We start from the raw sequence: 17,369 nt of genomic DNA on the forward strand, positions 1-17,369 counted from the left end.
TGCTTTTCATGTGTGTCTTTAAAAATGCTGGTATGTTGTTTTTGCTCAACAGTCTGTAGCCCTGTCCAGATTACAATGCTTTATTATCTGCCTTGTCTTACCCAAAATTATGGCCCCTCTAACTTTAGTGCCCTCTTGCTAGCCTGTTTCTGAAGTTAGAATTTAGCCCTGTTAACCATCCAAGCTTTATTACCTCCTGATTGATAATTGAAATCCACCCATACCCCACCCCTATCAGTATAAAGCTAAGCTTCACTTTGGGGGAAGCTATTGCTGGGGGCACACTTGCAACTGGGGGTCTTTCTCCAAGTGGGGGATTTCAATAAGTGGAAGCACTTCTGACTCTGCACTTAAACGAAGGTACACAAGAAAATACTTTGAAAAACGCAGCAAAGACACCAGGTGACCTTGTTTAACCCTTTAGCACTTTCTCCTTATAACATGCATTCTCTACCACTCCTTCTGACAGCTCTGTCCTCTATACTAAAATTATCTCAACTCCACCACACTTCTCCCCCCCACAGCATATATATATCACCCTCACTTCTGTCCTCTCCTTATTACTGCACCCACCAACTCCTGCTAATTCTAAATCCACACACACTAAAAATCTCCAAGACCCTGGGACATGTCCCTTCATATAAATCTCACTCCCATATTGCCTCCCTCACCCTCCTGCTTCTCCTAAACTCTGGAGATATATCCCCAAACCCTGGACCTCCATCATTAAACTGTACCCATCACCCTGCACCCTCTGGCAGCTGCCACAATCAACATAATTTAGTTCCCATTTCTATTCTTCCCAAGACCAGACTCCCTTTCTCTTGTGCCCTTTGGAACTCCCGCTCTGTCTGCAACAAACTCACCTCTCTACATGACATCTTTATCACCAACTCATTTAACCTACTCGCCATCACCGAAACCTGGCTGCACGAATCAGACACTGCGTCTTCTGCGGCCCTATCCCATGGTGGTCTTCTTTGGACTCACTCCCCCAGATCCAGTGGACATAAGGGAGGAGGTGTTGGAATCCTTCTAGCCCCACATAGCACCTTCCAGGTACTTCAGCCACCTCCCTCTCTGTCACTCTCCTCTTTCGAAGCACACTGCATTCGTCTCTTCACTCCAATTTCTTTAAGAATAGCCGTGATCTACAGGCCCCCTGGACCAGTATCAACATTTCTTGATGACTTCTCTGCCTGGCTACCCTACTTTCTTTCTTCTGAAATCCCCACAATCATTCTCGGGGACTTCAACATCCCTATTAATACTAACACCTCTGCTCCTTCCAAACTTCTCAGCCTAACCTCCTTCTTTGACCTGAAACAGTGGATACATGATCCTACTCACTCCGAAGGCAATATCCTTGACCTCGTTTTCTCTCACCTTTGCACTCCATGCAACCTCTCTAACTATCCATTCCCTCTCTCTGATCACCGCCTTATTAGTTTCACTCTCTCCCTCTCCTTCACCTCCTCTCCCTCCAACCGCATTAAAGTTACCCACAGAAACCTACGTCATCTCAAGCCTTCTCTTCTCTACTCTGCTATTGACAACCTCTACGACGAAATCTCACCCCTATCCTGCACCAACCTAGCCACTTCTGTCTACAACACTTCACTTCTGGCCTCTCTGGACTCACTGGCCCCCCTCACTACACACAGAATCAAGCCCCGACCCCTTCAACCTTGGCAAACAGATGTCACTAGAAGTCTGAAAAAACGTAGTCGTGCTCATGAGCGCCTGTGGCGCAAGACCAAGTCTCAGAGAGATTTCAACCAATATAAATCTGCCCTCCAAAATTACAATTCTAGCCTCCTCTCTGCCAAGCAGAACTATTTTATCACTCTCATCAGCAACCTATCATCCCGTCCCCGTCAACTCTTCTCTACTTTCAACTCTCTACTTCGTCCTCCACCACCTCCACCCGCCAACTCACTCACTGCCCAGGAGATTGCTAATCACTTCAAACAGAAGATTGATACAATTCGCGCAGAGATTTCTACTGTTCTGATACCCTCCACACTTTACACATCATGCCCACAGGCACAATCATTACTTCCCTCTTTCAACCCCACCACTATAGACGACGTTGCTAAACTACTTGGTAATGTCCACCTTACCACCTGCCCTCTGGATCCTGTTCCCTCGCAAATGCTGCGTTCACCCTCTGACTCTATGCTACACTCTCTAACTCACATCTTCAATCTCTCCCTCTCTTCTGGCATCTTCCCCAACTCTCTAAAACATGCACTTGTCAAACCCATACTTAAAAAACCCTCACTGGACCCATCCAATCCAAACAACCTACGCCCCATCTCCTTGCTCCCCTTTTTATCCAAACTACTCGAACGTCTGGTCTACAACAGACTGAGAGACCACCTCGCTGATAATAGCCTTCTTGATCCCCTTCAGTCTGGATTTCGTCCTCAACACTCCACAGAAACTGCTCTCCTAAAACTAACAAACGATCTACTAATGGCCAAAACCAATCGACATTATTCTGTACTCCTCCTCCTGGACCTCTCTGCTGCCTTTGTTACGGTTGACCACCCCCTCCTTCTCAAAAAACTCCACACCTTTGGTCTCCGTGACCGTACTCTACGATGGTTCTCTTCCTACTTATCCAACCGCACCTTTAGCGTTTCTTATAACTCTACTTCCTCCTCTCCTCTTCCTTTCTCTGTTGGGGTCCCCCAAGGTTCTGTTCTTGGACCTCTCCTATTTTCAATCTATACCTCCTCCCTGGGCCAACTGATAGCCTCCCACGGCTTCCAATACCACCTCTATGCTGATGACACCCAAATCTATCTCTCTACCCCTCAGCTCACTCCCTCTGTCTCCTCACGTATCACTAATTTACTATCAGATATATCAGTCTGGATGCCACACCACTTCCTCAAAATCAATCTATCCAAAACCGAACTTATAATTTTTCCTCCCCCATATGCCCCTTCCCCTGATCTCACTGTCAAAATTGATGGCACAACCATAAGCCCATCCCCTCACGCCAAGGTTCTAGGTGTAGTCCTGGACTCTGAACTCTCCTTCAAGCAACACATCCAATCACTGTCCAAATCCTGCCGCCTCAATCTCCGCAACATCTCCAAAATACGCCCCTTTCTAACCAATGACACAACAAAGCTCTTAATTCACTCGCTGGTCATCTCTCGCCTTGACTACTGCAACTCCCTTTTCATTGGCTTACCTCTACATAGTCTAGCACAGGGGTTGACAAATTTGCTTGGATTCTAGGAGCCAGCTAAAAAAGTGAGGAGCCAGGTCCGTGACGGCGATCTGGACCTGTCCCTGGCCTGACATGGAGACGAGTGAAGGGAAGATAGCCCCCAGCCCCCCACATATGAGATCACCTCTCATTGGACACACCGCTTGAGTGCTAAATGGCTGCTGTGATTGGCCATTTAGCATGATCTGTGATTTGCTGTATCCAAGGGACACGGCCAACACAGAACTTCCCCGATGCGTGCCCATGGCGGCGTTCAGAGGGGAAGTAAACAGGAGGATGTCCAGGGACGCCCTCCCGGCAATTGGTGTCCGCGCTGTAGACATCTTTTGTCTATAGCGCGGGCACGAAGTGGTTAACAAAAGAATGTGACTTTTATTTCCGCCATGTTCCCGCTTATTAACGTCATATCCCCGCTAAGGGTTAGATCAGGTCCGCCTGAAAAACTGACAGGTGAACCTGATCAGACAGCCCTTGTGAAAGGGGTCAAGCAGGGAGGATTACAAATAATATATATTTTTTTCCCTTAATTAAAATAATTTTTTTTACTTTTTACAAAAAAAAAAAAAAAATTATAATATAATATAATATATATATATATATATATATATATATATATATATTAATATAATGAGAAGCCATTTACCAGCCACCACACTCACCGTTGGGCAAAAGGCGCCAGATGACGCCCGCAATCACTTCCTTCTCTTCACTTTGGGAAGGAAATGGGCGGGCAGTGAAAAACAGGCAGGGGAGCTTCACTCCATTAGGATTAGCATTATTGGAATAGGGTGTAATTTCTACATCCACCACAAGATGGCGCCAGACTACCGAAAGATTTTAGAAGGCCGCAAAGCCGCGGCCTCAATTACTGCCCGGCGCGGCCCGATGCAATTGTGCGGCGGAGTTTGGGGTCCAAATGGAGACAGGATACCCCAGCAGCGTTGCCCCAGGCGCCAGGACACGAATTCTAGTCGCAAATGCGACCGGGCGCCCGGGGTTTGTCGAGCCCTGGTCTAGCACCTCTTTAATCCATTATGAATGCCGCTGCCAGACTCATCCACCTTACCAATCGCTCGGTGTCTGCTACTCCTCTCTGTCAATCCCTCCACTGGCTTCCGCTCAGCCAAAGAATTAAATTCAAAATACTAACAATTACATACAAAGCCATCCACAACTCTGCCCCCAGCTACATCACTAGCTTAGTCTCTAAATACCAACCTACTCGTTCTCTTCGTTCCTCTCAAGACCTCCTGCTCTCTAGCTCCCTCATCACCTCCTCCCATACTCGCCTCCAGGACTTTTCCAAAGCCTCCCCAATCCTATGGAATGCCCTACCCCAATCTGTCCGCTTATCTCCTACTTTATTAGCTTTTAGACGATCCCTGAAAACACTTCTCTTCAGAGAAGCCTACCCCACCCACACCTAACTGTATTTTCATTTTCTCCATCAGCTCATCCCCCCACAGTTAAAACCTTTTGTTTCAACTTGACCCTCCCTTCTAGATTGTAAGCTCTAACGAGCAGGGCCCTCTGATCCCTCCTGTATTGATTTGTATTGTAAGTGTACTGTCTGCCCTCATATTGTAAAGCGCTGCGCAAACTGTTGGCGCTATATAAATCCTGAATAATAATAATAATAATAATAATAATAATAAATGGCTCTATATTTAGGATGTATCAGGTCTATAAACCAGAGGCTCTGGATGGACAGTTGGATAAACAGCTCTATATTTAGGGTGTATCTGGTCTATAAACCAGAGGCTCTGAAGTAAAATTTGGATAAATGGATCTGTCGTTTTTTATCTCTATCGGTATGTGTGTAGCAGTATCTGCTAAAGATAAAATGGGCAATTTTCAGGAGTAAAGACAAAAATATATTATCTTACTAGATTGTAAGCTCCTTGAGCAGGGCCCTCCGATTCCTCCTGTATTGAATTGTATTGTAACTGTAATGTCTGCCCTCATGTTGTAAAGCGCTGCGCAAACTGTCAGTGCTATATAAATCCTGTATAATAATACCTCCTCTGCTAACAGTTTCAGCAATGTCTCCTCTCTACTTCCTTCAAACTGACCTCTCCCCCGAAGCTTCCTACCTATATATGACATCACTTCCTGTCTGTGTGCGTTACATTGACAATATGTAGAATCAACTCCTTGTGGAGAATAGAACTGCAGCCTACATTGTTTTTTCAATAATGACTTTGAAACTATAAACAAATACAACGGCATTCATTCAAATATTTTATTAAAATTCAGAAATATATTAAATTAAATAATTAAAAAAAAAAAAAAAAAAAAAACACTGAATTTTGACATTGGAAATATATTTTTGGAAACCTACACCACCAAATTACATCATAGACAGTCATTGCTGGCCAGAAAGTCCTAGGCACTTCAAATAACAATCGTCTTCGGTGATGCTTCGCTTTGAAACTGGAAGATGTCCGGCTTCGCTATTGGATCAGAGTTGGTGGAACCCTCTGGGACTCTGGGGCACCCCATCCACAGTGTGGAGAAGTCTTATCATGAAGTGGTCATTACAGAAGATTTGCAACCAAACTACCGTTCCTTCAAGGTGGAAGCAAAGCCAAAACATCGGGGAATGGTTGTACTTGCGCCACCTTGATTGCGCTATTTGTTGCCCCATGTCAAGATTGTGAATGTGTTCAGGTTTATTCATTCGTACAACCATGTCCAGGGCCGTGTTTATCTACCTGGCAGGCTCAGGTGATCCACGGAGCTGGCCTGCTAAAATGAATGACAGCTTGGACAATGACCCGGTCTTCGTGGCACATCTCTAAATGTGGATGTACAGAGACGTGCATCGGTCCCGCATTCAGAGCTCTGCCTTGGACCCACCTTTATGTAAACTCAGGATCAGTGCCAGGACAAGGTCATTTAGAGCCCAGAGCAACTATTCCGAACTGTGACTTCCGCCCCAAAAAAATCAAGTACTAATCTGCATGCTCACTCCCTAAGCATATATACCCTGCTGAAATCCCCCTATCAGCACAAATCTTTGCCCCCCTCCCAAGTTCAAATCCTCTCTCGCCAAATCCCTCCAGCTCAAATCCCCCCACGAAAAAAAATATATCACAGCTCCTAGCCCAAATCCTCTACCCCTCAAATTGCCCCTCTGTGCACAAATTCTCCCCCCCCCCCCACTCCAACCCCCCCTCTAAGCACAAATCTTAACCCAAATCCCTCCACAACAAAATCACTGCTCCTAGCACAAAGCCTCCCCCCAAACCCTCAAATGTCCCCTGCGAGTACACCTCCTCCTCCCCACTCCAAATCCCCCCTCTGAGCTCAAATCTTCCCACCCCCAGCACAAGCGCCCCTCCCAACAAAAAAAAAAAAAATCACTCCTCCTAGCACAAACACTCGATCCCCTGAAACATCCCCTCCCCCTCGCTCCAAATCCCCCTCTCTAAGCACAAATATTCCCACCTCCGTCCCCCAAATCCTCCCAGCACAAGTGCCCTCCCAAGAAATAGAAAAAAAAAAAAAAAAAAAAAAAAAATACCCCTCCTAGCACAAACCTTCAACCATGCAAATTTCCCCTCCAACCACAAATCCTCTCTCCCCTACTCCAAGTCCCCCCTGCTAGCACAAATCTCCCCCCAGCCTCTAAATTCCCTCCCCCCACAAAAAAAAACACTGCTCCTAGCACAAATCCTCTGCCCCTCAAATTTCCCCTCCGAGCACAAATCCTCTCCCCCCAATCCAAATCCCCCCTCTCCTAGCACAAACCCTTGACCCCTCAAATGTCCCCTCTGAGTACACATCCCCCCACTCCAAATCTTATCATCTGTACATCATTTTTACATGATGATTTCATTTATGAAGGGAAAAAAAGCTGTCCAAACCTGCTTGGCCAGATGTGAAAAAGTAATTGACGACCCCCCACCCCCCCCCCCCCCCCCGGCTAAATCATGAATGAACTGTGATTAACCACAATTTTTGGAAAGCTGAGTAAAATTTCACTTGCCACACCCAGGCCTGATTACTATCAGACCTATTGAATCAAGAAAAATCACTTAAATAGAAGCTGTATGACAAAGTGAAGCATGCTAAAAAATCTCAAAAAGCAACACATCCTACCGGGATCTAAAGGAATTCAAGAGATAATTCAACAGATGAGAACCAAATTAATTGACGTGTAATCGGTCTGGGAAGGGTTACAAAGCCATTTTTTAAGGCTTTGGGACTCCAGTGAACCACGGCGAGAGCCATTATCCACAAATGGAGAAAACTTGGAACAGTGGTGAACCTTCCCGGGAGTGGCCGGCCTACCAAAAATTACTCCTACAACGACTCCTCATCTAGGAGGTCGTAAAAGAACCCAGAACAATATCTAAAGGACTACTGGCCTCACTTTGCCTCAGTTAAGGTCAGTGTTCACAATTCAGCAATAATAAACAGACTGAGTAAAAATGGCATCCATGGGAGAGTTCCAAGGCCAAAGTCACAGCTGACCAAAAAGAACACAAAAGGCTCATCTCACATTTGCCAAAAAAAAAAAAACAACACACATCTTGATGATCCCCAAGACTTTTGGGCAAATATTCTGTGGACTGAAGAGACAAAAAGCTGAATTTTTTTTTGAAAGGTGTGCGTCCCGTTACATCTGGTGTAAAACGAACACAGCATTTCATAAAAAGAACATCATACCAACAGTCCAATAGTGGTGGTTAGAGGTCGAACAATACGGGTTTTTCTCTGGCCGATGCCGATATTTAGAAATCATGGCGGCCGATGGCTGATATATGATGCAGATTTTTTTCCTTTTTTTTTTTTTATCCCCCCTTCATCTCATAAAATCTAAGCCCTTGTACACACGGTCGGACATTCTGACAACCAAATCCGTTGGATTTTGTCCAAAACTGTTGCATACACACGGTCGGACAAAGTTGTCGGAAAATCCGATCGTTCGTAACGTGATGACGTTATTTCATTACGACGGGACTACGTTCAGGCTAGTAGCCAATAGCTTTGGTCTAGGAATTTGATCTGAGCATGTGTGGCACTTTGTCCGATCGGAATGCTCTACAAACAATCGGACAAAGTCCGATCGGATCATGTTGTAGGAAAATTTTATAGCCCAGCTCTAAAACTTTGGCGGTCGGATATTCCGACAGAAACAGTCCGATGTAGCCCACACACGGTCAGATTATCCGACAACACGGTCCGATCGGACACAGCGGCACCCCCCCCCACTTTGACCTACAGGTAAGCCTAGATTAAGGCTTACCTATAGGTCCATGAAATATATCACCTAAACCTACACGGTTTAGGAGATATTTGCAAAAAGACAGGCACCGCTGTCTACGGTGCATGCGCCGTAGACAGCGCCGCACAGGCGTACCGAGCATGCCACTGCTAACGGCGATATGCCTATAGTGGCGACTCCCGTGCGCATGTGAGGGAGAGACAGGGTTTACTTCCTCTTTAATTGCAGTTGTTGCTGCCAAATGGGGAGGGGGGTGTACAGCCTGTTATTAGGTTTAGGGGGCAATTACTATTTCACAGCACATAACTAGGAAACCACACCCTGAGAAATCTCAACTCCTCCTTACGCCAACCCACCAGAGAATCTGAAGGTTTGTGCTGTCACAGGTATTCACTGATGAGCTTTTGAGTTATCAGGCCCCCCACTTGCACTATATTTTATGGAGATGAAGAAGGACCATGCAATGCGGCCAAGAAGAGAGAAAGACATTGTAGCCAATCAATTTTACCACTACTGTGTCCAAAAAAAAGAAGATGTCAAAAAGGAGACCCAGGCCACCAGACTCCACCTTTACATAAAATGCCATTTGGCCAGCATGTTTCTCCTCATAAGCTTATTCTTATCATACAGTTGTACAATAGAGACCCAGGCCACCAGACTTTTTTACAGCACTGTAGTTTAAAGCATGCACACCCATAACTAGGAAACCACACCCTGAGAAAACCCAACCTGTCCTTATACCAACACGCCAAATAATCTGGAGGTTTGTGCAGTCACAGGTGTTCCCTAGTGAGCTGCTGAGTTATCAGGCTCCCACTTGTACTATATACAGTAATTATGGAGATGAATAAGGACCATGCAACGTGGCCAAGAAGAGAGAGACATTGCAGCCAATTTTACCACTACTGGGTCCAATGAAAAGAAGATGTCAAAAAGGAGACCCAGGCCACCAGACTCCACCAGACTTTTTCACAGCACTGTAGTTTAAGGCCTGCAAGCCCATCCTGAGAAAACCCAACCTGTCCTTACGCCAACCCACCAGAGAATCTGAAGGTTTGTGCAGTTACAAGTGTTCCCTAGTGAGCTTTTGAGTCATCAGGCTCCCACTTGTACTATATATTATGGAGATGAAGAAGGACCATGCAATGTGGCCAAGAAGAGAAAAAGACATTGTAACCAAACAATTTTACCACTACTGTGTCCAAGAAGAAAGAAGATGTCAAAAGGAGACCCAGGCCACCAGACTCCACCTTTACATAAAATACCATTTGACCAGCTTGTTCCTCCTCAGAAGCTTATTTTTATCATACAGTTGTATAATAGAGACCCAGACCACCAGACTTTTTCGCAGCACTGTAGTTTAAGGCCTGCATGCCCATAACTAGGAAATCACAACTTATCCTTATGCCAACCCACCAGAGAATCTGAAGGTTTGTGCAGTCACGGGTGTTCCCTAGTGAGCTTTTGAGTTATCAGGCTCAGACTTGTACTATATAATTATGGAGATGAATAAGGACCATGCCACGTGGCCAAGGAGGGAGAGGGAGAGAGATAGAGATAGATATAGAGAGATTGTACCCAATTTTACCACTACTGGGTTCAAGAAGAAAGAAGTTGTCAAAAGGAGACCCAGCCCACCAGACTTTCACAGCATGGTAGTTTAAGGCCTGCAAGCCCATCATGAGAAAACCCAACCTGTCCTTACGCCAAACCCACCAGAGAATCTGAAGGTTTGTGCAGTTACAGGTGTTCCCTAGTGAGCTTTTGAGTCATCAGGCTCCCACTTGTACTATATATTATGGAGATGAATAAGGACCATGCAACGTGGCCAAGAAGAGAGAAAAACATTGTAGCCAATTTTACCACTACTGTGTCCAAGAAAAAGATGTCAAAATCAGACCCAGGCCACCAGACTCCACCAGCATGTTCCTCCTCAGAAGCTCATTCTTATCATACAGTTGTACAATAGAGACCCAGGCCATCAGACTTTTTCACAGCACTGTAGTTTAAGGCCTGCAAGCCCACCCTAAGAAAACCCAACCTGTCCTTACGCCAACCCACCAGAGAATCTGGAGGTTTTGCAATCACAGGTGTTCACTAGTGAGCTTTTGAGTTATCAGGCTCCCACTTGTACTATATATTATGGAGATAAATAAGGACCATGCAATGTGGCCAAGAAGAGAGAAAGACATTGTAGCCAATTTTACCACTACTGTGTCCAAGAAAAAGAAGATGTCAAAAGGAGACCCAGGCCACCAGACTCCACCTTTACATAAAATGCCATTTGGCCAGCATGTTCCTCCTCAGAAGCTCATTTTTATCATACAGTTGTTCCATGGACTGAACAGTCCCACCCGTTAAAGCCCTATGTACATTTTTCAACAGCATCAGCAGCTGCATGCGTTTTCTGATGACTAGTCAGGTTTCCCTTATGCGTAAAAGATCTCCCGCACTCCAAACACGAAAAAGGACGCTCGCCCGTGTGCGTTCTCTGGTGTATAACTAGGTCCCCTCTCTTAATGAAACATTTACCGCACTCCGAACACGAGAAGTTGCGCTCCCCCGTGTGGATTTTCTGGTGGATCAGAAGGTCGGCTTTGCGAAAGAAACATTTCCCGCACTCCGAACACGAAAAAGGACGCTCCCCCGTGTGAGTTCTCTGGTGTTCGAGAAGTTTTCCTTTCCGGTGGAAACATTTCCCGCACTCTAGGCACGAAAAAGGATAACAGCCCGTGTGAATTCTCCGGTGCTTAAGAAGGTCTGCTCTTTGAATGTACGTTTTCCCGCAGTCTGAACAGGAGAAGGTTCGTTCACCGGTGTGACCTCTCCGGTGATTGCGAAGGTCCCGGTTGTAAATGAAACATCTCCCGCACTCTGAACAGGCGAAGGGGCGCTCACCGCTGTGAATCTTCTGGTGCTTTTGAAGGGTTCCTTTAGTTAAGAAACGTTTCCCGCACTCCGAACATGAAAAGGGACGCTCGGTCTTGGGACTTTTCTGCTTTCTTAGAAGGGTTACGTAGTCGTTAAATGATTTCTCGCACTCCGTAAGTGGTAATGAATTTTGTGCCGTGTAAGAACCTTCATCGCTCAGGGAAGATGTCATGGGGTTATGGAGGTCTGTGGATCCATCTGTACTCTCAGATCTCAAATGTATGTCTGGAGTAACCGTATGTGAGTTATCAGAAGATTCCGGAATATTAGACATATCCTTTGTTCTCTTTAAAGGGTGAGGTCTGCGACGTCGACGTTGAGTGTTGGGTCTTCCTCCTGAACGATATCGTGAAATGCCGTCATCTTCTGATTTACAATGCGGAGGTAAAATAGGAAGAACATCAGAGCTTTTCCGATTCTGAACATAGTGTCCATCTGTTGGAAAGAAATTATTTTAAGATTATAATTTTTTTTACATTTTCTTTTAGTCATACACTATGACTAGACACTAGACATGGATGAGCGAGTTTGGGGTGGAGGAACTTTACTGGCCTGTACAGAGTCCTGATCTCAACCCAACAGAACACCTTTGGGATGAATTTGAGCTGAGACTACGAGAAGGCCTCATCCAACATCAATGCCTGACCTCACAAATGCTCTTCTGGAAGAACGGTCAAACATTCCCATAGAAATACTCCAAAACCTTGTGGACAGCCTTCCCAGAAGAGATGAAGCTGTAATAGCTGCTAAGGATGGGCCAACTCAATATTAAACCCTACGGACTAAGACTGGGATGCCATTAAAGTCTATGTGCGTGTAAAGGCAGGTGTCCCAATACTTTTGGTAATATAGTGTATTTTGTTCCAGCATGGAATGGTTTCAGAGCTGTAGCATGACACAATGATGACAACATGACACGAGTTCAAAGATAATGGCAAAAATACGATTTTTGTACTTACAGTTGTACTCAAAAGTTTGTGAAACTTTGGCATCCACCCCTTCCCACCTGCGCTATAGCTGAAAAGACGGCTACAGCGCAGGCTTAAATTTGCCGGGAGGTTGTACATGGACAGCCTCACATGACCGCTCTGCCCATGGGTGGCGCGCACTGTGATCACCGAGTCCTTCGAACTCAGCTGATCACAAATCAGGGTAAAGGGCCACTCACAGCAGCCTTTTACCATGTGATGAGCTGTGTTCAATGACAGCTGATCACAGAAATAAAAAAGCCAATTATCACAAGAGAGCCGATAACCGGCTTGTGTTGAACGCACCAGTGCCACCTCATTAGTGCTGCCTTATCAGTTCTGCCAAAGCCATATACAACATTGCTGCCACAGCCATATACATCAGAGCTGCCTCATACATACACATCAGTGCTGCCACATCCATACACAACAGTGCTGCCACATCCATACACAACAGTGCTGCCACATCTATACACAACAGTGCTGTCAAATCTATATACATCAGTGTTGCCACATCCATACACATCAGTGAAGCCTCATCAGTGCAGCCTCATCAGTACACATCAGTGAAGGAGAAAAATTATCTGTTTTCAAAATCTTATAACAAAACTATGAAAAATGTTTTGTTTTGTTTTTCCTAAAAAAAATTTGTCTTTTTTTCCTTTATTTATCAAAAATTAAAAAACCCAGTAGTGATTAACTACCACCAAAATAAAATGCTAAAAATGTCATATGGGTACAGCATTGCATGGAGGTGCAATTGTCATTCAAAATGTGATAAGGACTGAAAGCAGGAAGGGGGTAAAAGTGCCCAGTAAGCAAGTGGTCAATATTCAAAATCTGACTGACCATGCCAAAAAAAAAAACTGCCTTATTTAAGGATAGTGATCATATGAAGCAATCTATTATCACATAGTTGTTTGGCTCCTTTTTAAATTCTAATTATAACGGAAATCACCCAAATGGCCCCGATGAAAAATTTCCATCCCCTGGTACGTTTGGCCTCGGTACGGACACACAAGGAAAGACACATAGGTTAAAAGGTTAATTTTCCACATCTGTGGCTTTTTACATTGCAATTAGTGTCTGTGTATAAATAGCCAATGAGTTTGTTGGCACTCACGTGGATACACTAAGCAGTCCACATACTGAGCCATTGGGAGCAGAAAAGAACTGTCAAAAGACCTGCGTAACAAGGTAATGGAATATTATAAAGATGTCAAAATAAATCCCCTGCCTTATTTGTTGGGCACTGGGGTAGGGACATCAATGATGTTCTTACTAGCAACGGCTGAATCGTTTAACAAATTCTTCTCTGAAAGATGCAAAGTTCTCCATCATGGACAAGGGCAGCACAGACAGTGTGCAATTACAGGAATAGAAGTATAACTTCCAAATATCAAAAGGGTTTCTTTGCTATAAAAAAAAAAAAAAAAATGGGATAGTTCTTCACCAGAAATGGTTCAAGATCACAAAGTGAATATTTGTCTAAATGTAAAGTTATAAACGGCTACTAAATATTTTCTGAAAGATTGTACTATGTTGATCCAGGGAGTTACCCAATTTCCTTTCCTTTTCCTTGAACACGATGGATTGGCCTTTTTATATACAAAATTTATGCTTATCAATAAAATAAAAATGTAAATTGCCTCTGCATTTGGTGTTTATTACTTACCTGTGTCCATAAGTAGAGAAGATTCCTCCTCCATAGACTGCTGATCTCCACTAACCAAGAACTCTTCTTCCTCCTCTTTAATCTCAGCTTTGACGTTTGTCAGTTCTTCATCCTAGACCACAAAGATGAGACAATAAATCATTTGGAAATAAAAAAAGGTGCCAATAATAGGATACATAGGAAAATGTTGTCTTACAGTTTAATCACTTAAGGATTTTAAAAATAGGAGATACTCCCGGAAAAGATTATATAGAAGTAGAATAGAATATAGAAGTACGAGACCTGAAGTGGACAAGATAACTTAGGAGTTCTTAGGTGTTCTTTAAACTCAGTCCCACCTACCTGATGATGGTGAGGGATGGTGAGATCTTCCTGTGTGGAATCCTGGGAATACAGAGGATGGAGATAGCTCTCTGGTGAATTTGCACCACTGAATGGCTCCATCAAGACAACCCTGAAGGGATTTTTCCCTCCTTCTGAAAGATTCTCCATCTCATCATCCTCCTCTATTATCTCTTGCTTAACAGCAATTTTCCAATCACTCTGGTATATATCCTGAGTATTCAATAAAAATGAGATTAGCTGAAAACATGAGCATGTCAAAATGTATCATTTTTATCAAAATGTATCAATTATTATTTATAATTTTTCTACTAAACCTTAAGTGTGATGGTATGATCTTCCTGTGTGGAATACAGAGGAGGGCTACATCTCTCTGGTGGGATTTTGTTACTGGATCCATCTACCTGATGATTATGGGGGATGGTGTGATCTTCCTGTGTGGAATCCTGGGAATACAGAGGACGGGGACATCTCTCTGGTGGGTTCCCATTACTGGATCCATCTGTAGGAAACACACACACTGACTGAATACATTGTTTCTATGTGTTTATCAGATGATGGGGGATCTAGGTGGATCCTCCGTACTGCTCTCTCCTTTACAATAAAGTCTCCTCTTACCCGGTGATGTGAGGGGCGGCTGATTCTCCATCATGACGTCCTTGTAGAGATCCTTGTGTCCTTCTAAATACTCCCACTCCTCCATGGAGAAATAGACAGTGACATCCTGACACCTTATAGGAACCTGACACACACAATGATACAGTCACCATCCAGACACATCCCTTGTCTGTTACTGGATAATGTCCCAGAATTCCCACCACCGCTCACCTCTCCTGTCAGCATCTTAATGATCTTGTTGGTGATGTCTAGAATCTTCTTGGCACTGGTTACCTCTGCTTTCAAGGAGTGAGGTGGAGGCACTGTGATGGGTGATGTCCTGTGAAGACGGCTGCTGGGTGTTAATGGATCTCCAGATGTTTTCTTCACTACTTTATAATCCTGTATAAAGAGAGAAAGTAACAAATATCACTACAGTCTTCCAGGAATCCTCCTCACCTCTCCGCTCAGGTCTGTGTTTTATTATTAGATACAAGAGAGTGATGTCATGTGACCCCCCAGAATCCTCCTCACCTCTCCGGTCAGCAGGTAGATGATCTCCAGGGTGAGGTTCAATATCTTCTCAGTCATGTGACTCGGGTCCTCCATCCTCCTTGATATGGTCATGTAATCTCCAGTCATATTCTCTGTAGACGGATAATAAACAAAGAATTATCTGGACTCTAATGGGATGAATAATGTCTGCACTGAGTTCCTCCATGGTTCTGACACCTGAGATTCCTCTTAAACTTTAGCCAAATCCTTTTATAATGGGTTTGCTCTGGCTGGAGAAGAGTAAGAACCTAAGATGAGAAAGTCTTCTGTCTGTGTCACGACTGTTGAGATTTTTCCTCACTTCCTGTCTGGGTGATGAGCGTCGACAAGAAAAGGACGTGAGGATGCATCAGCTCATTGGAGACACAGACAAATAATAATCTGACAAAGGTTCTAACCCTTATCCATCTAATGATAAAAAAAGACTCAAAGGAGAAGCTGCTCCGAGTAAATATTATGTTCAAAAGAATAATGGTATTTTTGTACTCACCATGAGATGGTTTTCACCTTTTTCAGCTGCCAGATCCAGCAATGTCTCCTCTCTACTTCCTCCAATCTCACCTCTTGCCTGGAACTTCCTGTCTGTGGCTTAGATCACTTCCTATTTATACTTGACATCACTTCCTGTCTTTACCTGACATCACTTCCTGTTTTTCCTAACATCACTTTCGGTCTCTGCATGCCACCATCTTGTGGCGAATATATAAACTGCAGCTTACGTGGTGTTTCAATACTTAGACATTTACTTCTTGGTGCACCCTTCTATTATATTGCAAATTTTTAACCAACGTTAAAACCGAAGCAATGAAATTAATTTGATTGCATGTTAAAATTACTAAATATTCCATGATCTGCCCACCATGTCTTCTAAATGCGTAAATGCACCCATGTAAAATATGTTACATCGGTTTTGATAAGGAACTACAGCCTATTAGGTGAGCAGGTAACCTGTTACCTGAATTGACCAACAATACTGGTCATCAGGACCCCACCCATTGCGTTTTGTACTACGATTTCTAAAATATGGACAGAATTGTTTTTTGGTCTTAAAAATATCTACAGACGATGTCTTGTTTTGTCTACTCGAAAAAGTAAGAAAAATCTATTAAAAAAAGTTATAAACATTTTTCATAAATATGCAAGACTAAATAAGCAGTGAAAATAATTTGATTGTGTATTAAAAAAACGAAATACTCCATGATCTGCCCACCATGTCTCATAAATGTGTAAGCATGCCATGTAAAATATGGACAGAACTGGGTTGTTTTTATATATTTAATTTTTTTTTTACGTATCTACATATGATGTCTTGTTTTGTCTACTCGAAATGTAAAAAAAATCAATATAAAAAGGTATGAAAAATTCTCATAAATATGTAAAACTAAATAATCCCCGTCAGTCTGGATTTCGCCCTAAACACACCACAGAAACCGCTCTCCTAAAACTCACAAACAAATTACTAACAGCTAAAACCAATGGTCCCTCTCTGTACTCCTACTTCTGGACCCCTCTGCTGCCTTTGACACAGTTGACCACACCCTCCTCCTCAAAAAACTCCATTCATTTGGTTTCAGTGTTCTTCTCTGGTTCTCATCCTACCTATCCCACCGCACCTTCAGCAACATTGCATCTTTACATCCTCCTCTCCTCTCCCTTTCTCTGTTGGGGTCCCCCAAGGTTCTGTTCTTCGACCTCTCCTATTTTCATTCTACGACTCCTCCCTGAGTCAGCTGATAGCCTCCCATGGCTTCCAATATAATTTCTATGCTGATGATACCCAAATCTATCTCTCTACCCTTCAGCTCCCAACATCATTCTCCT

General features: G+C 43.8%; 1 protein-coding gene across 1 annotated transcript in view; it reads right to left on the minus strand.

The window, feature by feature from the left end:
- LOC143955206 (uncharacterized) overlaps nucleotides 1–17,369 on the minus strand; it is a 139,623-nt gene that overhangs the window by 43,152 nt on the left and 79,102 nt on the right. Inside the window, 7 exon segments of the mRNA XM_077465292.1 lie at nucleotides 10,849–11,846; nucleotides 14,055–14,166; nucleotides 14,397–14,609; nucleotides 14,714–14,898; nucleotides 15,015–15,138; nucleotides 15,225–15,395; nucleotides 15,528–15,640. Coding sequence (XP_077321418.1) covers nucleotides 10,849–11,846; nucleotides 14,055–14,166; nucleotides 14,397–14,609; nucleotides 14,714–14,898; nucleotides 15,015–15,138; nucleotides 15,225–15,395; nucleotides 15,528–15,640 — 1,916 coding nt within the window.

This window comes from Lithobates pipiens, unplaced genomic scaffold, assembly GCF_037356315.1.
Source record: "Lithobates pipiens isolate NorthernLeopardFrog02 unplaced genomic scaffold, aLitPip1_a1.2 Scaffold_35, whole genome shotgun sequence".
In the NCBI taxonomy this organism is placed as follows: domain Eukaryota; kingdom Metazoa; phylum Chordata; class Amphibia; order Anura; family Ranidae; genus Lithobates; species Lithobates pipiens.